The sequence below is a fragment of the Dermacentor albipictus genome, chromosome 1 (genome assembly GCF_038994185.2).
Source record: "Dermacentor albipictus isolate Rhodes 1998 colony chromosome 1, USDA_Dalb.pri_finalv2, whole genome shotgun sequence".
Lineage (NCBI taxonomy): Eukaryota > Metazoa > Arthropoda > Arachnida > Ixodida > Ixodidae > Dermacentor > Dermacentor albipictus.
This window is the reverse complement of record NC_091821.1, coordinates 509,775,169-509,800,312: the sequence shown is the minus strand read 5'-3', so window position 1 is coordinate 509,800,312 and position 25,144 is coordinate 509,775,169. Positions and strand designations below refer to the sequence as shown.

General features: G+C 49.4%; 1 protein-coding gene across 2 annotated transcripts in view; it reads right to left on the bottom strand.

Moving 5' to 3' along the window:
- Positions 1-25,144, bottom strand: part of LOC135913374 (chitinase-3-like protein 2) — a 303,766-nt gene that overhangs the window by 275,789 nt on the left and 2,833 nt on the right. The window contains exon 1 of one of the 2 annotated variants that reach the window (XM_070532609.1): positions 5,412-5,513. The exons of the other annotated variant lie outside the window; for it this stretch is intronic. Within the exon in view, the coding sequence (XP_070388710.1) occupies positions 5,412-5,498 (87 nt within the window). The 5' untranslated portion in view covers positions 5,499-5,513. Of the gene's footprint in view, positions 1-5,411; positions 5,514-25,144 lie in introns of those variants that run through there. 2 annotated transcript variants of the gene reach the window in all.

The following is a 25,144-nucleotide window of genomic DNA, read 5'->3' as shown; positions in this document are numbered from 1 at the left end:
TGTTATGTTGGACACTGTTGCCGATCCTTGTGGGAAAATTAAGATCGTTGAGGAGCGAGAGCCCCTCATTTTGGATGAGCGTCCATAGCGTGGTACCCTTCCGGCAGTTCTTTCTGTATCCCTAGGCAGTGTGGTTTGCGTTGAAGTCGCCCACTATTACTAATGGGTTCCTTCCGCAAATGTCTAAGGTTTTACGTATCGCCGTAACTAGCGGGGATGCAGGGCCCTTGGGAGGGTTGTAGATGTTGAGCACAAACAGACTGGTGTCGTGTCTGTGTTGGGGAAGAAGTTCTATGAGCACTACATCAATGTCCGGAATATCAAGTGGATGGAGCGTAGCTGTATAATTTCGGTGTACCAATGTGGCTACCCTGCTGGAGGTCGCATTGGCTATCTCAAAAGGTGTGTAATTAAGGAGCTTTGCGGGCCCTTGTGTTTCTTGAAGTGCTATGATTGTGGGCATTTGATCTGTGGGCAGGGACTGTAGGTGGAGTTGGAGGTTGCTGCGCTTAGCCCTGTAACTCTGGCAGTTCCACTGCCATACCACGGCCCCGTTAGGCCGTGCTGCCATGATGATGACTGCGAAGGGACTCGGCTACGGAGACCGAGGTTGTAGAATTTGAAGCCAGCAGCCCATTGAGCTGAGTTTGTATCTGAGACACGGTTGCTTCCTGAGTGCCCTGCCATTTCTCGAGCGCCGTGAGTCTATTAGCTATATTTGCCATCCAGGCGGCATTGTCTTTCTGCATGGCTATGAGGCTTTGTTGCATGCTTTGGATAGCGTTTGCAAAGTCTGTCATGGAAGTAGCCCCGTTTTGGGAATTTTCTCCGCTACCGTCAGTCCGCGCAGGGCGTGCGCACGGCGCTTCTGGGGGGGATTCCTGGTGGGGGACGTTGCTTGTTACGGAAGGTTAGATGCCTGCGGCGCAGAGGGGGTTCTGACAGAGGGAGCCCTAGCGGCGGGTGGGGGACTAGGAGAGTCGGTTCTGCGCGTATGCATGTCGCGCTTAAGCAGTGATTGAATTTGTTCACGTAGTTCGGCGATTACGGCACTTTGTTTCTGAAGCTGGGCCCTGAGCTCCTTATTTTCCCGCTCGAGAGAAGAAGACCGCAGCTCCCAGCTCACCTGTTTCGTGGACTGAATCTCCGTCCCAGGTAGAGGGGAGTAGGAGGTGGAGCGGCTCCTGGTCCGGCCGCGCCCGGTGGTGGATTGGGATCTGGACCTGGACTGCGTCCTGGAGCGAGATGCCCTGTCCGACTTCTTCTGGGGGTCCGAGAGCAGCCTCGTGCGACTGCGAGAGCTGTGTTGTTGGGTGGAGTCGGGGGTAGCCTTTTTCTCGATCAAAGCCACCTTGACGGTGGCGGGTGGAGACTTGGTCTTGCCGGTGCGGTCAAACCGCACCTTACACTTTTTGCACCCCGTGAAGTGCGCCTCTCCACAGAGGATGCACTTGGCGTTACAGGTGGGTGGTTCGACGAGTTGATGCTCTACTCCGCATCGTGGGCAGCGGTTGCTGTTGGGGTGCGGACACACGTCCACTCTGTGCCCTGCCCTCCAGCAGTTGTGGCATGCCTCCACTTTGGCCTTGAAATGATGGCAGGCATATAGAGTCCCATAGAAGTTCAGCTGCTTCGGGAACGCTTGCACATTGATGAAGGTGATTAAGATAGACTTGGTTTTGCCCAGAGGTCTTGCGTCAGTGATCGTGTACTGGGAGCTCTTATTCATAGCTACCAAATCTTGGATGATTTCTTCTGGATTTTGATTGTATAGCGCATTGTAAATGATGCCACGTACCGCATCGTCAGGGGCGGCCACGTAAGCGCGGAGTGGATATTGCACGGTGTCTAGTATCAAAGAGTCCACAGCCACATACCACCTCTTCGCTCGGTCCTCCGCAGGGGTACTGATCGTGAACGAGCTGTTGAATGGGTTCAGGCGCGGTTTGTCCTCCTGCCGGGCGGTGTTATAGTCAATGCGGGCGTTCGCGCACACGAGTGGGAGGAGCACTCCGCCGTTGCACTGTCGCACGCACAGTCCGCCGCCGGGTCGGAATATGACCTTGAGGTCCGTTTTGGGTAGCTTGGGTAGAGGAGCGTGCCTTTTTGACTTGCCGGAAGTCAGCGGAGCCGTCGGCGGGGTGGTTGAACTAGAAGAACTGCCGGTAGAACCGGCCGATGGCGCCGGGAGCGGACTCGGCGCCAGGTGTTGGAGCTTGGGGTAGGCAGCCTTCCGGGCTTCAAAGGCCCTCTGCCACCTTGGGTCACTTGCGAACTCCTCTGGGGTGATATTTTCTCCCTCGACACAGTAAGCCATCTCCAAGGACGGCTGCATGGCGCTGAGCGGCGTCGGAACAGACGCCGGTAGGCCAAGACCTAACCGGCTGTCGTGGCGAGACACTCGTTGCGTTAGGCGTAAAGTAGGCCTATAGCGCGGCGGCCGCCGCGTCAGATAGAAAAGCGCTTCTAGCGCACAAGGTCCGCTCGTAAAGTTCCGAAGAAAGGTGAAGACGGGTGCCGGGCACCTGCACTGACCTTTGGGAACCGGTTTCAGGCCATTTGCGGTGAAATATCCGCCATCTCGGTGAAAAATTCTCGGAGCCGATGTAAGGTACGTCCGCTCTGCTCCGCCGCTGGTCAACGCCAGGCGTTGTTGTTGAGGTTTCATTGACCTGCTGGAACTACGGCTGCGTGGGCGACGAGACGTGCGGCGATGTTCCGCTCCACAGATGCGTTCCAGGCGGTCACATAAGGAGTCGAGCAGAGATTGCACTGCGGAAGAGCAGGGAAGAGTTTTCAGAGCAGTTGTATTGTCACCCGGAGACGGTGCCGTGGCTGCAATGGTTGGGGTGGCTACTTCCATGATTTTGTCGGCCAAAGCAGCAATTCCGGTAAGGTCCATGGTAAAGGCTGTCGCCAGGACCATCTGCACGTTAGCCGGGAGTCGTTGCAAAAACAATTCGCGCAACAGCGTGTCGTCGATGGATCTCGCGTTGTTTCCGAGCAACTGGCTCATTCGGCGAAGAAGTTGACTATAGGGCGTCGGTCGCCGAGTTCTTCAGCGGACAGAAGCTGCTGGATGCGAGAACGCAGTGAAGCTGCTGTGCGCTGTAGCAGTGCTGCCTTGAGATCGTCATAGGCGGCGGCAGACAATGGGGAGTTCAACAAATCTGCTACCTCGTCAATGGCGGCGGGCGAGAGCGCAACGACGGCGTAATGGAACTTCGAGGCTTTAGTGCGGATACCAGCGACTTGAAATTGCGCTTCGGCCTGAGGAAACCACGCCGAAGGATGCCGGTCCCAGTACTGTGGGAGGCGGACAGTGGCGGACAGTGATGGCCGAACAGGAGGGCTCACCGCGTTCCTCGGAAGGGTTCTGGCCTTGAGCTCTCGTAGCGTTGGTTTGGTCCATGGTCGTCTCTACCATAGGAGCGTATGGCAGTATCACGTCCGGGTCACCAAGCTGTGGCGACGAGCGACCACGTAGACCGGCAAAGTCTCGGGCTCTCGCAGGAGAGGTGGTGGTGGTGGTGGTAAACATTTATTATATTTATTTATTCCCAACCTCTCGCACTTCCTGTATGCAGATGATATTACCTTGTGGACCACTACAGGCAGCATAGGCGACATGGAGGTGACCTTACAAGCAGGGGCCAATGTTGTGGTGGAGCCGGCTATGGCAATAGGTCTCGCGTGCTCCCCCACCAAGTCGGAACTTCTTGTTCTTCACCCCCCGAAGAGTCGCACAGACCCAACTCCAAACCCCAGCATCCGCAGGAGAGGAAGAACCGACAGTCGATCTCTTAGCGCAGCATTCTTTTTAATAATGTCCTTCGGAACGCTAGGCCGTGCCGGAGCGTGCCAGCCGCTCGTGCCTCGTGTAGACGCGAGCGTCTACGTCATCTCTCGTGCGACGCCGATGCTGCTGCCGCTACAAGCTTATTAGGTAAATATATTATTTGTGGCTAGCGCTGAAGGCAGGAATATTTATAAATCCAATAATTATAACCTGGTTACGGCCAGTCCTTGACAGGGATAACTTCCTGAAGCTTTTCATGAAAACAGCCAGTGGCTGTGTCTGGTGGCAAATAAATCACACCGACAATAAGCGAGAATTCCATCGGCAGAAGTGCTTCAGCATACGCTACGCTGCATATGAACTCACATAGTGTAGACAAGGGGAGTTATTTCTTGACAAAATGGGCAGCGCTTCTAGCACGAGAATAAGATGCACGTGGCCGGGATATAATGTGATATACAGATATGCTAACTGCCTCTTCTCAGCCATGCTTTAGCGGCTGCAATAACGGCCTAATGTTTATCATGCTGCGAAATAAACTATATAACAAGGTTGAGATTTTTTCCTATACGGCGGGCGTTGCAGTGAAAAAGCGTTGAATTTCTTTTCGGGTTAGACTTGCGCCATTGCAATCTTAGTTTGTTAAGAGCATCCATATGTGGCACGTGCTGTCCGCACCGCTGCACCCAGCCACACAGGCAAGCGAGCGCCCGCGCGTACAGCTGGCTTTTGTGTGGCATTGCATGGAAAACACGTATTCTCCTCAGCCTACTTCCAATCACGCCACATTTGTAAAGGCCTCTGCAGAAACTATTCGGCTTGCTAGTGTAGTCTCTTTTTGCAATGTTGTGCGAAATCATTTAAACAGTCTACATTAGGTTAGTCTTGCGTTGGTCCCCTGTTTATGCGCCGAAACCAAGTGAGATGAACACGTGAATCAGTTCAGTTTTTTAAGTGCTCCTTGTTGGCAGTTGGACTGCAAAGCGATGCTTGTCTGACAAGACGCTTCTCCTGCTTTCCGCGCACGCCTCTATATGCATCACAGATAAACATTGTTCCGTGTAAGTGCCATGGCGCTGTGCTCTTTCTGCCATACATTATCGCAGCTTAAATTTGTCTCTGGTTGCGGTGAGTGCAACACTTTATATGCGCTTGTGGTTATGCTGTGGAGAGGTGATGCATGAAATATATATGTTCAAATATGTTGTGTTCTCTGTAACCTGCCCCACCACACTGGTGACGATTATGTTTCTGAATACCAATAGGGAAAAAAAAAGGCTCGCAAAGCCAATGCATGTACATTTGCTGTATTAACCGTGCGTCCGGCGAACACTCGTTTTCGTTACTGACAAGCACATCACTGCACTCTCGGAAGGCTACTCCACCGTTAAAAACAACTACATGTTCTACTGAGTCGATGCATGATCTCACAGCACTATTTCTTTTTCCGTTTATAGAAAGGGCTTCTCATAAATGTCTCGGGAGCTAACCACCATGTTCACAAGTTACTTTACTTGCCAATGGCACCCATACATTTAAACGTGGCATCTGACAAACTTCTAAACGCGGTCGGTACAACTCCGCCGGTTAGACAATTCCGCATTTGCGATACCTTGAAGAAGTCAGCGTCACACGTTCCCGTTCTTCCATGCGCTCCTGAGCAAGCGAGGGCAGCACCACGTAGGACTGGAGCATTCATTTAAATATATAATTCTCGCTCTTCCTGATCGCAAATGCTCAGCGCAGCGGCTGCGAGGGTGACACGGGGATGCACCATTTGCGATAACACTGCGTAGAATGCGCTGCCGCTTGCTTTTGAAATCATTCGCATATTCAGGGCAGCGACGCCTTTCGAGCAACCTTGTTTGGCGCCCCTTCTCGCTCGCTCATATTTGTTGCGCTATGCTTCGTTGAGTGGCAGCCTTCACCGGAAATGGCATAAAAACCTTCCACGCCAGAAACTCCCCCGTGATAAGCTTCATCGTTTCTAGTAGATTGTCTTCTTTATCTCTCCGCTATCACATTGCGAGAAGGAAAGCACTCGTGCAGTGAAGAAAAATGGTGCTACAAGGGAACTTAGGTATCGAATCTCGAATAAAGTGACGCATTTGTGCGGGTTTCACCAACGCAGTGTTTTCAGAGCCAGCATAAGCAAAAATGTACATTATATAAATTTGAATCTTTTTTTTAAATTTTGCCACGATGTGCAAATCACGTTGCGGCAGCCGCCACAACGCCCTGCCTTGACGTGACGACGTAATATGCAATGACGTCTCAACACGGTAGAAACCAAACCGAGACTGCCAGTAATAAGCTAAATTGAATAATTCAGGGTGCCCTGAGGCCTGGCATTATTTTTTATAGGGTTTAGAGGTACCGCGTCTTCATTTAAAGAAAGCAAAAAGGGCTTAAAAATGTTCGGTCATTACCTCTTCAATGGTTCGAATACATGGATACTACGCTGCTTGGTATTTTCTATGTCGTATTTTAGTTCTAGTTTAGTTTTAGCGGAGAGAAGAGAACTAGGAGTGGGATTCCTGATTAATAACAATATAGCTGGTAAAATACAGGAATTCTATAGCATTAACGAGAGGGTAGCAGGTCTTGTTGTGAAACTTAATAAGAGGTACAAAATGAAGGTCATACAGGTCTACGCCCCTACATGCAGCCATGATGACGAGGAAGTCAAAAGCTGCTATGAAGACATGGAATAGGCGATGTGTAAAGTGAAAACAAAATACACTGTAGGCAAGAAGCAGGCTGGAGACAAGTCAGTGGGGGAATATGGCATAGGCAATAGGAATAGCAGCGGAGAGCTAACGAATACCTTCTTCCACAAGCGGGATAGCCGAAAGTGGACGTGGAGGAGCCCGAACGGCGAGACTAGAAATGAAATAGACTTCAGACTCTGTGCTAACCTTGACATCATACAAGATGTGGACGTGCTAGGCAAGGTGCGCTGCAGTGACCATAGGATGGTAACAACTCGAATTAGCCTAGACTTAGGAGGAAAAGGAAGAAACTGGTACACAAGAAGCCGATCAATGAGTTAGCGGTAAGAGGGAAAATAGAGCAATTCCAGATCAAGCTACAGAACAGGTTTTCGGCTTTAACTCAGGAAGAGGACCTTAGTGTTGAAGCAATGAACGACAATCTTCTGGGCATGATTAAGGAGTTTGCAACAGAAGTCGGTGGCAACTCCGTTAGACAGGATACCAGTAAGCTATCGCAGGAGACGAAAGATCTGATCAAAAAACGCCGATGTATGAAAGGCTCTAACCCTACAGCTAGAATAGAACTGGCAGACCTCTCGATGTTAATCAATAAGCGTAAGACAGCTGACATAAGGAAGTTACTATGGATAGAATTGAACATGCTCTCAGGAACGGAGGAAGCCTAAAAACAGTGACGAAGAAACTAGGAATTGGCAAGAATCAGATGTATGCGTTAAGAGACAAAGCGGGCAATATAATTACTAATATGGATGAGATGGTTCAAGTGGCTGAGGAGTTCTATAGAGATTTATACAGTACCAGTGGTACCCACAACGATAATGGAAGAGAGAATAGCCTAGAGGAATTCGAAATTCCGCAAGTAACACCGGAAGAAGTGAAGAAAGGCTTGAGAGCTATGCAAAGGGGGACGGCAGCTGGGGAGAATCAGGTAACAGCAGATTTGTTGAAGGATGGTGGGCAGATTGTTCTAGAGAAACTGGCCACCCTGTATACGCAATGCCTCATGACCTAGAGCGTGCCGGAGTCTTGGAAGAACGCTAACATAATCCTTATCCATAAGAAAAGGGACGCCAAAGACTTGAAAAATTATAGACCAATCAGCTTAATGTCCGTTGCCTACAAACTATTTACTAAGGTAATCGCAAATAGAATCAGGAACACCTTAGACTTCTGTCAAGCAAAATGACCAGGCAGCTAGATTCCGTAAAGGTTACTCAACAATAGACCATATTCACACTATCAATCAGGTGATATAGAAATGTGGGGAATATGCTGCTGCTGCTGCTGCTGCTGCCGCCGCCGCCGCCGCCCGCAGGCTGCCTGATTGATAGCAATCTCCAGTACAATCAGTGAGGGTTTTTTTTTTTGGTAGAATTGACCATGTTACTGAATGAAGGCTCTGAGTGTCAGCAGCCTCCCAAGTCATCTTTACTTGAAAATGGCTGTAGAACTTAAAATCAGAAAGCCAGTGATAGATATGCAGCTGCTAGGTGCTTTCCAGAATTCTACTTTTGTATGATGCCTCGATCACTTCTGCAGCCAGGTGTCTGTGCCAGCCCAAGGGGCCTAATGAACAGAGCTCATGATGCTTTTCTCTTTATGAAAGGGTGGTACGACAGATATTGCTACGAGCTATCGTGACGATAAAGTGAACGCGCAATATGCTTGGTTGCGCGCCCGAGATGACGACGCGCGAAATGCCTAGTCGCGGGCTCGAGGAGTCGACCCTCGACGCGCTTATTCGCGCGATGCACATTATGCTTAGGTGAGGGTCTGAGAAGTCCGCGCGCGATGTGCATGGTCGCCGAGTCGGAGACAACCTATGCGCGAAATGTTTAGCCGTATGCCAGAGGATGGCGCGCGCGATGTGTTTCGCCATGAATTCCGAAACACCGAGTGCTGAACCGAGGATTCCGCGCGTCAATCTTGGTCGCGTAGCCCGCGTCGCTGATGCTCGGTAGCCGCGAGTCTGAAACGTCCACAAGCGTAGGGATGGACGTCAGACTCTGGAGTTTTGCAAGACGCCTAGCGCCACCTGCCGGTGAGAAGAGGCAGTAATTGAGTAGTGCCAAGACTGACTCCCTTGCTAAGTTGCCTATGCAGCTAGCGACTGCGAAACAACGATTTAACTAGATTTTGGTCCATATTGCAGTGCTTTGCGCATTTAACACCCAGACAGAGAGCTCTGAATTACTCCGCTACTCGGACGCGTCGCCGAGCTGCCATAAAGCGCTTGCTGGCTCACTCCTCAGACTGATCGCGGAAACCACGGCAACCTCGATAGCTCCGCGCGCTACGAAGAAACGCCGCAATCGACGCTACTGTTGTGTTGTAAATTGCCATGAAGGTGAAGGACTGAATAACAACGTTCAGTTTTACCGATTTCCAATGCGATCGTATGAAGGGGAAAGCCGAGAGCGTTGGATATGGGCCGTTCAACGTGTTGGGTAATCGAATTACTTGCATTCCCCACAACACAGCGGCTCGCATGAGAATGTGCGATAATGTTGTTCTGCTGTAATTGTGCTACGTGCGTAGCCCTGACGTAGCACGGTGGCAACCAAGCGAAACTCAAGAATCTGCAGCCGCCACTTCGTTGGCAACAGAAAAAACAACGTTGCGAACCACCCTGCATATGTGCCATCGATATTTCCACCTGTTAACAGACGTCCGCCTCCGCTTGACTCAACAAGCAGAACGGAGATATTTGACAGGTCAGTTTAAACAAACATTTGGTTCGTTTATGAATTCAAAATCCTGTTATAAAGCATCGTTGTATCGCGAGCTCATTTCTAGTTTCGTTATTTTATATGTCCCGCGCCGATACAACAAGCACGTTCGGCAATGTGCTGAGCCTGCTCGAGTGCGTTTGTCAAATGTGAATAATACAGTTGCTGTAGGAGCACTGGATGAGTAATTGCGAAGTAACGCACGTGTGTAAAAAAAGTTGCGTTTATTTACATTCATTTGTGCGCGTGTGTTGCTTGAAGCGTCTGCGAAAATTTCAAAGGTACTGAGCGATGCTGTAGCTCCTGCGAGGCAGGAAGATGCGGCGCGCAGGCACTGTATAAGAAGCTTACTTTCGTTATGTTCACACGCTGTTTGCTGCCTTGAAAAACGTTTTCTGTTTGTTGCCCAATTTGAAATGCTTAGATTGTTATGCTGATATGCCTATAAACAAGCCTGATGCTCTCTGTACTTGCGAGTAGCAGCACGCCGAAATAACACCTGAGACTTTCTTTATATTGTACACGTACTTCGCCCAGATGAACTTCCTCCCTATCCAAAGCGTGGATGTGCAGAAGAAGCTTTCCAGGCGCTTGATTATGAGGAAACCGTGCCTCAACACAACCAAACGAAGGGTCCATTGAGGCCTATGCATATTCGCTTGCCGCACAGCTCTTCTTGCACTACGCAGTTCGCGCCAAGGCTGCGATGGGGGCGCTTGTGACGGGTTTTTCTGCAGCGCCGCCTGGGCAGAGTCTGAGGTCTATTGGCCACGCTACTGCGATGTCCGCGTTGCGCCCGTTTTGACACGTCGAGATTGCGGCGAGTGGAGACGTCCAGACTCGCGAGGTGAAAAGAGCCGAGCAGACGACGCGAACGCCGGACCAATGGCGAACCGCGCTGGAGTCACGTGGCGGGCGCGGCCAATCGCAAACTCCGGCACGACCTTCAATCATTTGCATTTTGTGCGCTTGTTTCTGTATGGAGGAGATCGCTGAAACGGCGAATTTGAAGACGGAGAAACGAGCTTTCCAACGAGACCAAGATGGCAGCGCTCGGTCCCACCGTTCCGGAGATATTGTGGCTTGAAAAACGCTGTTTTCTTGATTTCCGCGAGATTTTTCACCACCGTGGCTGATAAAACGAATTTTGTAGAGCACTTCTAAGTGGTTTACAGTGATGATATTTGGGTATCAGATAGAAAAAACGTTATAAAAGTGAATTTTTTGGCAATTTTTCGCAATGTGAAAGCCGCGTCCCTCCTTAACCTGCTAAAGTGCAAAACAAAGATTTCTAGTAGCGTTTTTTGAATTAGCTCTAGAAGAATTATAGAGAAATGTATATTTGCGGAATCACAGTTCTTTTGGATCGCTCCTTTACTGTTCTACCAAGTGCCATAACCAACTCGTGTTATTTCGGAAGTTGCGTAACGATGCGTGGTCACCAACCGGGTAGAACGCGAAACGCTGTGCTTCTAGGCGTACTGCGCCCACCGCGGAAGGTTAGAAAAACACCCCCATTAGCACAGCTGGGAAGTAGCTACTTCAGGCGGCTCGATTGATAACTGGGCTTCGATTTTCCACTTCTGGCTACCCGCGGGCTGCCAGAGCCAGCCAGAGCATATTCGTTTTTCTCGGGTTGCTCCGCCCACCACGCTACGCACTTGCGCCGGGCGTTCGTTTTGCTCGGGCTGGACGGTTCAGGCTATCCTCGGGCTGCCAGAACCTGCCAGGACGATATTACCGCGAGAGCGTTAAGGAGTTCGTGTCGCAGAAAAGCCGGTGTCGTCGGCGTCGGCGGCCGTGAGCGAAAAATGACGGTAGGCAATTCATAAATAAAAACAACTCCCGAGATGGGCTGGGTAGGAATCGAACCAGGCTCTCCGGAGTGCGAAACATAGACGCTACCACTCAGCTTTGAGTTTGATGCTTCGAATCGGGACAAAAGCGCCTCTAGTGAATGCGGTGTTGCCGTAGAAACGTGCCGTAGAAAGTTATACTGCGGTATATACCGGTAATTATGAGCATGTAAATTAAGAAGTCGCAGTTAAACGCGTATCGAAGTACGTTTCCGCTACATTTATTCTGCGCTTGTCGTGCTGGCAGAGCCATCTTGCGGCAAACACAGAAGACCCCCTCCTCGCAATGTACGGCGCTGCCTCGATAAGTGGCACGCCACTCGACCGCGCGAATGGACGTGCTTTTCGGGTCTTCGTAGCGACGACGCAATCATAAGTTTTTGTGCATGCTTGAGCGTCCTTGTTTTTTATTTGCAGAATTTTCGCCTTTAAAAAGTAATTGGGTGGTTTTCGCTTTCCTTTCTTTTTTTTTTGTCTCGTATTTCGGGTGCACGGGTGTGCTTCGTGTACATTCGGTTTTGCAGGATGGTTGGAGCGTCCTTTCGTGCCACGTGCTCCAACACGTGCAGCCCGTTGGGACGTTGAGTAGTCCTTAAATGGTAGCTTGGAAGAGGGAAGACAAATAGCTATTAGTGGTTTTAGTGTGCGTGTTTTGGTAGGAAAGTGAGAGCGCGGCCACCTGGTTGAGCGCGTGCGAGATCGTGTCATACCTTCGGTCTCCGCGGCATTAATTGCTTTTGAAACGGTGGCGAGAGTTGCTTTGCGACGTTTTGAGGATTTGGATCTTGTGCGTGTCGGTCTTTGCTAAAAGGCACACGCTCTGCATTGGTTATAGCATTATAGTGTTTGCATCAATAGTAGCATTACTATAGTATTTGCAAAAAGCCGTGCAATACATGGCGAGAGAGACGGGAAAGCAAGTAGTGCGCGGGGGGTCCCTCGAGGCAGAAGAGGAGACGCATGAGAATAGAGAGGGCATCGAATCAACCGGCCCACAATGTGATGTCGATACTAGGCTGCAGAAAAGGGAGGCTTTCCAGGAAGAGCTTCTGAAACAGGTGCAAGAGCTCAAAAATGAGCTAAACAGTGCGCGCGATGCAGGGAAGGTAGTTGAAAAGATACTTGAAGCAGCCGAGGAAAAGCTGAACAGGGCCGCCATTGTGAACGAGAATGTGCGTGACAATGGAACGCAGACTCCCGACGCGACAGGCGAGGGAGTGTCAGCGAAGTACGTGGAATGCATGAAGCGTGACGAAGGGTTAGCTGGAAAAAGCGGCACCTACCTTGAGGCCGCCACGCGGAAAAAGCAGGAGCCCAGGGGATAATGCCCCTTGTCGAGTCCAAATCACGCGGAAAAGGACAAAGGGAAGGAGAGCGAGGAAGGAGAGAGTGAAAGGGTGGTTACCGCCGGCGACTCAAACCTGGCTGGGTGCTCAAAAGCAATTCTGGAGAGGGTGAGAGGTGACAAGAGTGGCGTTAGGGACATTTCCAGGGCGGACACTGGAAACTAGCGGAAAATGCCCACGTGCGCAACCTTGTCATAGTAGCAGGTGGGCTAAATGACGTCCTAAAGAGGAAAGGGACAGGACTAGCCCAGCGCTTGGCCTGCGAAGGGGGTGGACGACTTGCGCGAGCTATCCCCTCAGGTGCAGATCGTGGTGCGCATGGTGTCGGAGGTGCCTGCACGTGACAGTGCTAATGAGGCAATATGGAAAATGAGCCGAGGGAAAGCCTTCGAGGTTGTCGAAGTAAACAGGGAAGTGAGAAGTTGTGGTTTTAAACGAGGCGGAATCCACTTCAATTAAAGCTTAGGCACGGAAAAGGCAATTAGGCACGGGAAAGCGGCAACCATGCAGTCGCCGCTAAATCCTTTTTGCTTCTACATGCAGTTCATCGCGCGTCTTGGAGCATGGCTGTATCCCTCGACCTGCGCATGTGCGGTTTCACCAGTGCTCATCTTTAATGACCCACCGACACCGCTGCCAGTCCTGCTATCTGACGCAAGTAAAGATCTTTGGTACCAGCAAGTAATCCAGGGCGCCATCTTCATACCTTTGCACACGGATTCACAGCCGCCAGGAGCGACATCGCCCTTCTGGCTCTACTTAAGCAGCTGCCTTCGTCCGGCCACTCTCAGTGTGCACGGGAAAGCGGCAACCATGCAGTTGCCGCTAAACCCTTTTTGCTTCTACATGCAGGTTTGTGAAGCTCCGTCTCTTTACTCTAAACGTACGAGTAACGTCTGTCTGCTTCTTTTCCCGTGCCCAAGTGTATTTTTTGCCTCGCTGTGTGAATGTGCGTTTGCTGCAAGACTACTCATCCTATGTGGTGACGTCAACTTAATCCGGGACCCGCAACCGACACGCAGTACAAAGAACTTCTTGCAGCCATTTCTGCCCTTTCAGCAAAAATAGATACACGACACACAGAGGTAATGAATGGTCTCGCCGAATTAAAAGAAAAGCAATCTCAACTAACTAATCAAGTGTCCGATTTAACCACTAGATTAACGACAGTTGAATCGCTTGTTGAATCACTTGAGCTTAACCCGTCCTCAGCTGACATAACTGCTGTTATAGCTCACGCCGTTAAAATTGAAAATACCTCTCTGATCCGGACACGTCTCCATGATCTAGAAGATCGCTCCCGCCGTGATAACTTAATATGTTATGGTATTTCTGACACTCCGTCAGAAACATGGGTGCAGACCGAAGAATTGGTATGTGAATTTTAATCCCATCATCTTAAGTTTGAGATCCCCGAGTATATGGTATGTAGAGCCCACCGACTTGGCTCGTATACTGCTAATAAGACTCGCCCGATTGTAATGAAATTTTCTTGCTCAAAACTAAAGGATAAAATTCTGGCACTAAAATCTAATCCGAAATCCACCGGAGTATCTGTGGGCGAAGATTTTTGCCGAGCAACGCGCCAGTCTAGGAAAAAGCTACTTGATTTTGCTAAGGCATCGGGCCAGACATAGTCAATACGGCTAGACAAGTTATTTTTGAACAAGAAGTGCTACGTTTACCGTTCTACCACTGACAATGTATGTGAAGTCAACATGCCAAGTGCAGCACGCTCTTCAGTTCGGTCGCGTCAAGCTATCGAAGGAAATGGCTCGACATAGCTAGCGCATGCGCAGTGTAATAACAGCATATCAGTTTTTTTCGCTAACGTGCGAAGTCTACTAAATAAACGTGCTACAGTGTCCTCAGTGGTCGATTCATGCGCTGCTGACATTGTATGTCTCACCGAAACATGGCTGTCTGCTCCGGTAAAAAATACCGAATTTTTTTATTGTGACAAAGTGTATTCATGTGATCGCTGCGATCGTGGTGTGCGATCAGGTGGAGGTGTCTTGATTGCAGTTACTGAAACGCTCACTTCGAACTCGGTTTCCATAGAAACACCACTTGAACTTGTTTGCGTGCGTGTTGTACTCGACAACAGAGATGCCGTTTTTGCACATGCTATCGCCATCCAACTGTTTCGACATCCTTTTGCGATGACCTTCATGACGCATTGAACAAATTAGTTGTCAGATACCCTAATACGCCCTTTTTTCTTCTTGGTGACTTCAACTTTCCCGATATCATTTGGCATAACGACACGGCAACGTCCCAGTCTTCTCACAGTACCCAGTTTATAAGCACTTGTTTGGACTTCCACTTTACTCAGCTTGTACTGAAACCACCGCGCGTGTCTGCCTCTTCATCTAACATGCTAGACCCGATTCTCACTACGAACCCTCACACAGTTTCCCCAAATCTTTACTTAAAAGGCTTAAGTGATCACCTTGCACTCACTTTTCATATCGACACACGGGCTCCTGTTCAGAAAACTACGAAGGTGATCGGCAATTACAGCAAAGCCGACTTGGCTTTCATTACCGCTGAAATGGAAAATTTCGCAGCTTCTTACATCGATAATTGCGATCAGCACTGTGTTGAAGAAAACTGGTGCATTCTCAAAAATAAATTGTCGCTAATCAAACGTTTCGTACCGCAAAGAACAGCCCCTTACAAGCCACGGTCCCCTTGGTTCAACCCCTTTTTGAAGCGACTACGTAACAAAATAAAGCGGTTGTTTCGTCGCGCAAAAGCTTCACGCAGCGACGCTACTTGGTCCGCTTACTACCGCACTGAGAGTGACTACAACGCAGCCGCCGCTAGTGCGAAACAGCATTTTTATTCTGTTACACTTCCGTCTATCTTGCAAACTAATCCTCCAAAATTCTGGACCATAGTTAACGGTACTCCAAGCAAAATATTCCGATTAACATACCCCAATGATGAACCTGTTGCTCCTGAAGAACGCTGTAATATATTTAATGATGCGTTTTTTTCCCATGGTACCGTAATGTCACATAGATTACCGCTTGTATCCAATTCTGGCTTTTCGCCCATGGATTCAATCTCTATTGGCTGGGTTGGTGTTAACTGCCTAATTAACAATCAAGAAACGTCCTCCTCTGCCAGCCCAGACTGCCTGAATTCAAAAATTTCGAAGTGTACTAATATAATTTCTGCTGTTATTTTGTCACACATTTTCACTCAGTCATTAGAGCAGACTGTTCTTCCACACGACTTGTGCGTGGGAAAGGTGATTCCAGTTCACAAATCAGGTAACACACACTTACCCAGCAATTACAGGCCTATCTCACTAACAAGCATTTAATGCAAAATTCTCGAGCATATAATATATTCACATTTGGCTGAGTTTTTAGAATCAAACTCCTTTTTCAACCCCTGTCAACATGGTTTCCGTAAGTTCTTTTCCGGTGAAACACAGCTCTTATCATTTACTAACGATCTCTTTGCAATTTCTGATCTAGGTACCGACATTGACTGCGTATTTCTTGATTTTGCCAGAGCCTTTGACTCTGTGACCCATGATTTACTTCTGCTTAAGCTGACGGAACTTAACTTGGACGTAAATGTACTCGAGTGGATAAAAAAAAAAATCTTTTTAACAGGACGCAGTTTGTAAACGCTAATAACTGTAATTCTCGGTTTTCTAATGTTCCAGCAGGTGTTCCTCAAGGCTCAGTCCTGGGTCCGCTTCTCTTTCCAATCTATATTAACGATCTTCCGAACTGCGTTCTTTCCTCTTCCATAAAGCTTTTCGCGGATGACTGTGTTCTTTACCGTAAAATTACTAATCCTTCAGATTCCCAAGAGCTGCAGGATGACCTTAACCGCGTAATTGAGTGGTGTTATAATTGGTGCATGAGACTAAATTCAAATAAATGCAAGGCCCGGCGTATATCTCGCAACACTGCCGCGCACACCTACTTTATTAATGGTGCACCTGTGGCGTCAGTCAGCTCTTACAAGTATCTCGGCCTTCACATATAAAATAACCTTTCTTGGCACTCGCACATTGACTGTGTTACTAAAAACGCTAACCGCATGCTTGGTTACTTGCGCCGTAATTTTAGCTCTGCCCCTTCTTCCCTGAAGCTAACTCTTTACAAAACCTTAGTTCGCTCCAAATTGGAATATGCTTCAGCCATTACGGATCCGACTCATTCATCATTAGTTTCTACTCTTGAAAGTATTCAAAACCGCGGTGCACGCTTTGTCTTATCTAATTATTCTCGCTATGCAAGTATCTCTTCAATAAAGTGAACTCTTAACTTGCCTCTTTCGTCACGCCGCAAATATTCCCGTCTCTCCCTTTCTGACAAAGTTTTTCACTTGAACCAACTTTTAAAAGAGACCCTTCTTGCCCCTCCGTCTAATATTTCTGCCCGCACTGATCACAGCCTTAAAATCGGCGTGCCATTGTGCCATGCAAACCGGTACAGTGACTCATTCATACCTAGGACAAGCACGGACAGGAATTGCCTTCCCGCATCAATCGCACTCATCACCGACTCTACCAACTTCAAGACCACTGTTCAGAATGCCTTTTGTTATTTTTTTTAATACTTTTTGTTTGTCTTTTTACTGCATTGCTTCTTTTGATTCCACTCCTTTCTGTAACGCCTTCGGGCCTTAAATGTACGTGAAATAAATAAATAAATAAATAAATAAATAAATAAATAAATAAATGCTGGCACGAGAAGTGGGCTGGCGACTTGGTGGTCGCGCTGTTGCTTTTTTAGGGGCCCCGCGGTCACTCAGGAGACCAGAGTAGATAGTAGTGAAGAAGGTCCCCTAGGGAAATATCAGAAGAGCATCGTCGTCGATAACATAAATAGGAGGAAAGCAAGAAAAAGAGCTCGCCATGCAATACGCTACATAAACATGCAGGGCGGCAGAAGAAAGGAAAAGTGGGCAGAGATTGAGGAGCAGTTAAATAGCGAATAAATGGGGTGTATGCGGTTACAGAAACGCACCTTAGAGACTCACAAGAGCCGCCAGTTATTGAGAATTATGTTTGGGAAGGGTGCAACAGAACTAAATCGGAAAGAAAGGGAGGGGGAGTCGGAATGCTCATCCATAAGGGAGCCAAATAGAAAACAACAAATTCACAATAACAAGAGCATCTTTGGTTATCAGGTACAATGAGCGGGAAAAAAAACTTGGCTGGGCGTTACGTATTTGTGGACCGGAAATAATTGCACAGAGAAGAATAAAGAGTTTGTGGAATGCATAAACGCTGATATTAAGGGTTTCGGGAATGATGCTGAAATTGTCCTATTAGGTGACATGAACGCCCACATACAGGATTCAGATGGCTATACCGACAACAAAGGGAAGTCAATGCTAGACCTTTGTGAGCAACATAACCTCGTCGTGAATACAGGGCCTAAGTGAAAAAGGGCAGATCACGTGGGAAGTGGGAAACCGGCAATCGACCATTGATTACTGTCCGATGACAGAAGGAATTCGTGATAAGTTGACAGAAATGGTCATCGATGAGGAAGGGTTTAGCAACAGAGGGAGTGACCATAAACGCATTTTGAAAATAAAATATGTAGTTGGGAAAGAGAGCAAGGAGCGCAAAATGGGCAGTCCAAATTTGAACGCTGAACAAATAGCAAATATAGTCACCAGAGCTGAGGAAGAACTTGGCAAATGGCCAAGTATATAGTGGGACTATGGTGAGCTTCTAAGTGCAATAACGACAGAAATACGGAAAGAGAAACATGTTTGTTGGAAAGGAAAAAAGAAACCGAAAAGCTGATGGAACAAGGAGATACGAGAAGAGATCGCCGAACGACAGAAAGCATCTCGAGAGCACAGGCAGGCAAAGAAGGCGCAGTTGCCACAGGATGAAGTAGCCAGTAAATGGGAAATATACCGGGAGAAAAAGTCTATGGTTCAAATACTGGTGCAAGCAAAATTAAAAGGTGAAAGGGAACGTTGGTTGTCAGAAATACGTGAGAAAAAAAACGCCGCACCTAGAATATTTTGGAACCACATAGAATAAGTAGGCAGGAAGTCAACAGCAATACAACATATCCTAGACGATGATGAAAACAGACTGATAGGAGAAGCGGCATTAAATTACATCCGAAAATTAAAAGCCGAATCTTTCCAAGGCAATTACGAGGTTGTACTTAAAGAAAAAAAAGAGCATGAAAGAGACTCAGGTGGGAAAGGAGCTGCTGCTGAAAATTTTGAACTGGAAGAAAGCGGAAGAAAAAATTCCTAAGCGCACAGCCACAGGGCTAGACGAGGTTCCCATTAGGCTGATTAATGAACTAGGACCAAAAAGTAAGGTAGCTCTGGTGAAAGCGGTGGAAAAAACTTTAAAAGATAGACGAATACCAGACAGTTGGCGACAAAGTAGAATGAATTTAATTTATAAAGGTAAGGGGGAGAAAGACAGAGTTCACTCGTATAGACCATTGGCCGTTACATCGGTAATATACTACAGGGTAGCAATGCCTGCGCCTGTGTCGTGTGGTTCTTTCTCTGTCTTGTCCTTTTTTTTGCGCAGTTTTTCTTTGTTCTCATAATGCCATACCAACTAGCCCCTCACCGTACACTCCTAGCAATGCAGGCAATCAAATTAAAGCTTCAAGCATGGGCAGAGAATAATGGCATTTCGGGAGAGCTTCAGAATGGCTTCAGAATAGGTAGGCGTTTGGATCATAACTTGTTTGTTCTTGCTCAGTGTATTGAAAGATCAAAAGCAGAAAGCAGACCGTTGTATGTGGGCTTTTTAGACATTACAGGAGCCTACGACAACTTAGATCGCAACATATTGTGGGACATTTTGGACGGGGAAAGCTTCGGTGACGATTGTCTACATCTTTTGAGAGAGATTTACCTAGAAAATACCATTTGCGTTGAATGGGAAGGGATGAGGAGCAAGCAGAAAGTTCATATCAACAAGGGACTGAGGCAGGGGTGTCCTTTATCCCCGCTGCTGTTTATGATGCACATGGTGAGGATGGAGAGGGCGCTAGAAGGAAATAATATCGGGTTTCATCTCTCATACAAACAGGCGGGTACAGAAATAGAGCAGCAGCTCCCAGGTTTATTTTATGCGGACGACATTGTGTTGCTAGCTAACAAGCAAAGCGATTTGCATTGTCTGGCTAATATCTATGGACATGAAGGCAACAATTTATGTTTTTAATTTAGTGTTAGAAAATCAGGTGTTATGGTATTCAATAAAAACAGTGAACAGACAGTGGAGATACAGGGCCAGGAAATACCTCGGGTAACAGAATATAAATACCTTTGTATATGGATAACCGAAGGCAATAGATAATTGGAAGCACAGGGAAAACCATAACAGTAAAGGGGAAGAGAAATGCAGCCACAATGAAGCACAGAGCGCTATGGGGATACAATAGGTACGAGGTCCTCCGAGGTATGTGGAAAGGTGTAATGGTTCCAGTAATTACTTTTGGAAATGCGGTTGTTTGCTTTAAATCAGGGGTAGTATCAGAACTATAAGGGAACCAAAGGTCAGTGGGTGGCCTCGCACGGGGCGCTCACGGGAAGACTACAAATGAAGCTGTGCAGGGTGATATGGGCTGGACTAATTTTGAAACTCGCAGTGAAATTGAGCATGAAGAACGGCCGAGGTATATGGAAGAAAGTATATGGGCTGGGAGAGTGTTCAGGTATCTGTACAGGAAAAGCATTGATTCACAGTGGAGGAAAAACAAAATTAGAAGCTTACCAGCAAGGATGCGGCCAGTAGGTTGAGCAACACAGCAACAAATAACGTCAAGCGGAAAGCCAGAGAGGGTGAAATAGCCTCGTAGGTGGCGACAATGGAACAGAAACCTGCCGTGAGCTACTTAAAATGAAAGAAACGAAATCAGGAAAGAAACAATTTATGGTAACTCAAAGGGAAGCTGATTACATTTCGAAACGAGATCGGGATGCCTTAGAACTCCCACCTATAAAGCGAGATATAAGAAGGAAGAAGCATGTGCTTGTTGCGGTAAAGCTAGGGAAACAGTGGAGCATGTTTTATTAGAATGTGAAGACGTCTTACCCAGCGGTCGATTTAGGCACCACTGGCCTCCTTGACGCCCTTGGGTTCAGCAGGAGCAGTGGTAAAGCAAACATGTCCACAATAGGCATTAGTAAGAGGCGATTGGAGGATTGGTGGAAGTACGGAAACGACAAAAGGTGGAGACGTACAAAAGCACAGTTCGCAATACGGGATCAGAAAATTTGGGCGTGGTAGTTCATAGTGACACGTGTACTTATCTTTATCGGGCGACCACGTTTCGCCGCTTAACAACTGTAATCGCACAGCGCGGGACGCGCCTGCATGTATCCGAAGTTTCTGGAAAGGTATCGATGCTTCTATCCGCTGGCTGTTGTCGCCGAACGTTATGTTATCTGATTTAATCGCCTGACGCGAATGGTGTAGAACTTTGTGGAAGGCACGCGGGTCCGAACGATTAGTCTGGAACATTCGACGACTGCTCTATAAAAGCCGACGCGCTTGACCCGCTGATCAGATTTTCGACGATCGCCGACCGTGTTCGCCGCTATCGTTGTGCTATAAGTGTAGCCTGTTTTGTGGGCACAGGTTCGCCCAATAAAAGTTAGTTTTGTCTATCACAGTATTGCTACTGTGTTCTTAACGTCACCACCACGTGACATCTGGTGGAGGTGCTTTACGTCCATGTACCGGACGCCCCCGACAAGCCGTAATACAAGCCCGGACCGCAAAGACAATACCAGCGCCGTCCCGGAACATCGAGCAAGCCGCCGTCTTCAACAGCTGCCCCCGGAGCACGGACTTCTACCTGAGAAGACCAAGAAGATTGTGGACAAGGCAACCCCAATGGCAGCCCCAGCATCCCCCATCGTGCTGCAGCAGCCCAGGGAACCTCCGACGTTCCGCGGATCAACATTCGAGGACCCGGAAACCTGGCTCGAAACGTATGAGAGGGTCGCTAAGTTTAACAGTTGGGACAGCGACGACAAGCTGCGGCATGTCTATTTCGCATTGGAAGACGCCGCCAGGACGTGGTTCGAGAATCGGGAAGCCACCTTAACGACTTGGGACCTTTTCCGAAGCGGCTTCTTGCACACGTTTACAAGCGTCGTGCGAAAAGAGCGAGCCCAAGCTCTACTAGAAACCAGAGTGCAGCTGCCAAACGAGACGATCGCAATCTTCACGGAGGAGATGGCCCGTCTTTTCCGGCACGCCGACCCGGAAATGTCGGAAGAGAAAAAAGTTCGCTTCCTGATGCGCGGCGTCAAGCAAGACCTTTTCGCCGGACTTATTCGTAACCCACCGAAGACTGTGGCTGAGTTTTCTGCAGAGGCATCGACGATCGAGAAAACTCTGGAGATGCGCACCCGGCAATATAACCGCCAGGGGCACACGCCGCAGTATGCCATCCAAGGACTACGTTCCGACGAACTTCAAGAGACCATCAGGGCCATTGTGCGAGAAGAACTGCGCAAGGTCCTGCCTTCGTCGCAGCCTCAAGTGGCATCTATCGCCGACATCGTGAAGGAAGAGGTGCACCGATCCCTTGGAGCTCCTGAGGTGCAACCAGAACCACCGCAGCCGGAAGCAATGACCTACGCCGCCGCCGTCGCCCGCCGTCAAGGCCCCCCTGCGCGACCGCGCCAAGGTCCTGCAACACCGCAATTCCGTCGTCCACCGCCGCCGCCGCCAGCGCGCCCACCCGTCGGCCAGCGCACTTATACGAGGAAGACGGACATTTGGCGAGCCCCCGACCACCGCCCGCTCTGCTATCACTGCGGAGAAGCCGGCCATGTGTACCGCCGATGCCCATACCGCGACATGGGACTGAGAGGGTTCGCCGTCAACGCGCCGCGTCCACAGCTTGGCGAGCGCCCACGTGACATTGCCGATTACCTAGCCGCCACTCAGTGGAACTCTCGACGACCGTCCCGTTCGCCGTCACCAGGCCGCTACCTGTCACCGCAGCGCCGTCCATACACTGGCCCAGCCCGGGGCCGCTCTGCGAGCCCATACCCGGAAAACTAAAAGCAGCAACCGATGGAGGTGCGGTTGCTGTTCGTCGAACTGACGAAGATCCTCCGCCGCCGACGAAGACGACGAAGACACCATCTCGACGACATAACGACACGCCGCCGTCCCGACGAAGTCTGGAAGCCAAAACTACACCGACGAAAGACGACTTGACGACGCGACGTTCCAACCTCAGTTCAACACGACGCAGCCGTGATCCAACGCCAAGACCTAACTGCAATGCCAGACAAAGAGCAACCGACCTCGACGTGCTTCTCGACGGCCACGCAGTCACTGCCTTAGTCGACACAGGGGCCGATTACTCCGTAATGAGTGGACACATCGCCGCCCAGTTGAAGATAGTTAAGACCGCATGGGAAGGCCCTCAGATTCGCACCGCTGGAGGACACCTCATCACGCCGACTGGGATCTGCACGGCAAGAATAACCATTCATGACCGGACTTACCCTGCCACCTTCGTTATCCTCCAACAGTGTTCACGAGACGTCATTCTCGGTATGGACTTCCTGGACCAACACGGCGCAATCATCAACCTGAAGTCGAAGTCAGTAACGCTGTCGGAAGATAAAGCAATGCCGCCGGAGAGCCCTCGTGGTCACCACGCCTTGAGTGTGCTCGAAGATCAAGTGAGCGTCCCGCCTCGCTGCAGCATCGTTATTTCGGTCAGCACCGAAACACCCGCTGACGTAGAAGGCGTCATTGAAGGCGACCAACGTCTACTGCTAGACCATGAAATTTGCGTCGCAAGAGGGATCGCTCGACTGCATGGAGGGAAAACTGAAGTGTTGCTGACAAACTTCAGCCAGGAGTTCAAGCACATCAACAAGGGCACGACGATCGCGTACATCGAGGAAATTCTGGAAACAAGTAATGCGTTTGTCCTCTCGGATTCCGCCGCATTTACCCCGACGACCATGGCTCCCGAACCAGACTACGACATTAATCCAAATCTCCCTATGATTAAGCAACAGCAGCTCAGAAGTCTGCTCCGACGATACAAAGGCTGCTTTTCGACCTCATCGCGGATTCGACAAACACCAGTCGCCAAGCATCGCATAATCACCGAGGAATGCGCTCGCCCACTCCGTCAGAGCCCTTACCGAGTTTCGGCGCGAGAACGTGAAGCTATAAGAGAACAAGTCGACGAAATGCTGCGCGACGACATCATCCAGCCGTCGAAAAGCCCGTGGGCATCCCCTGTTGTTCTGGTAAAGAAAAAGGACGGAACCCTACGTTTCTGCGTCGATTATCGTCGTCTGAACAAGATCACGAAGAAGGACGTATACCCCCTCCCACGGATAGACGACGCATTAGATCGGCTCTGCAACGCTAAATACTTCTCGTCCATGGACCTAAAGTCTGGCTATTGGCAAGTAGAAGTCGACGAAAGAGATCGCGAAAAGACCGCCTTCATCACCCCAGACGGCCTCTACGAGTTCAAGGTTATGCCATTCGGACTGTGCTCGGCGCCTGCAACGTTCCAGCGCGTGATGGACACGGTTTTAGCAGGATTGAAGTGGCAGACCTGTCTCGTATACTTGGATGACGTCGTCGTCTTCGCCGGAAATTTCGACGTTCACCTTAGGCGGCTGGCAACAGTACTAGAGGCCATCAGGTCATCAGGACTTTCTCTGAAGACGGAAAAGTGCCGCTTCGCTTACGAGGAGCTTCTATTTTTAGGCCACGTCATCAGCAAATCTGGAGTCCGCCCCGACCCGCAGAAGACAGCTGCCATAGCAAAGTTCCCACAGCCCATCGACAAGAAGGCAGTGCGTAGATTTCTTGGCATGTGTGCCTACTACAGGCGATTTGTCAAGAACTTTTCACGCATCGCTGAGCCGCTGACGCAGCTAACTAAATGCGACGTCGAGTTCAAGTGGGAAACGCCGCAGGCCGAGGCATTTCAAGAACTCAAACGACGCATGCAGTCGCCGCCCGTACTTGCGCACTTCGATGATCACGCCGATACCGAAATCCACACTGACGCCAGTAGCCTAGGCCTCGGCGCCGTCCTGGTCCAGAGAAAAGATGGACATGAACACGTGATAGCTTACGCTAGCCGGTCGTTGTCAAAAGCGGAAGGCAATTATTCTACAACCGAAAAGGAATGCCTCGCCATCGTTTGGGCTACAGCGAAATTTCGCCCTTACCTATATGGCAGGCCATTCAAAGTCGTCAGCGACCATCACGCCTTGTGTTGGCTAGCGAATTTAAAGGGTCCCTCAGGACGGCTGGCACGGTGGAGCCTCAGACTACAAGAATACGACATCACCGTAACATACAAGTCCGGACGAAAACACTCAGACGCCGATTGCCTATCCCGCGCCCCCATTGACCCGCCGCCGCAAGATGCCGAGGATGACGACGCCTTCCTTGGAATAATAAGCGCGGAAGACTTCGCCGAACAACAACGAGCGGACCCGGAACTTAAAGGCCTCGTCGATTATTTGGAAGGGCACACCGACGTTGTCCCCAGGGCATTTAAGCGCGGATTATCTTCCTTCACGCTTCAAGACCGTCTACTCGTGAAGAAGAACTTCTCGCCAGTCCGCGCCAATTACCTTCTTGTTGTCCCGTCAGGACTTCGTCCAGAAGTATTGCATGCCCTACATGACGATC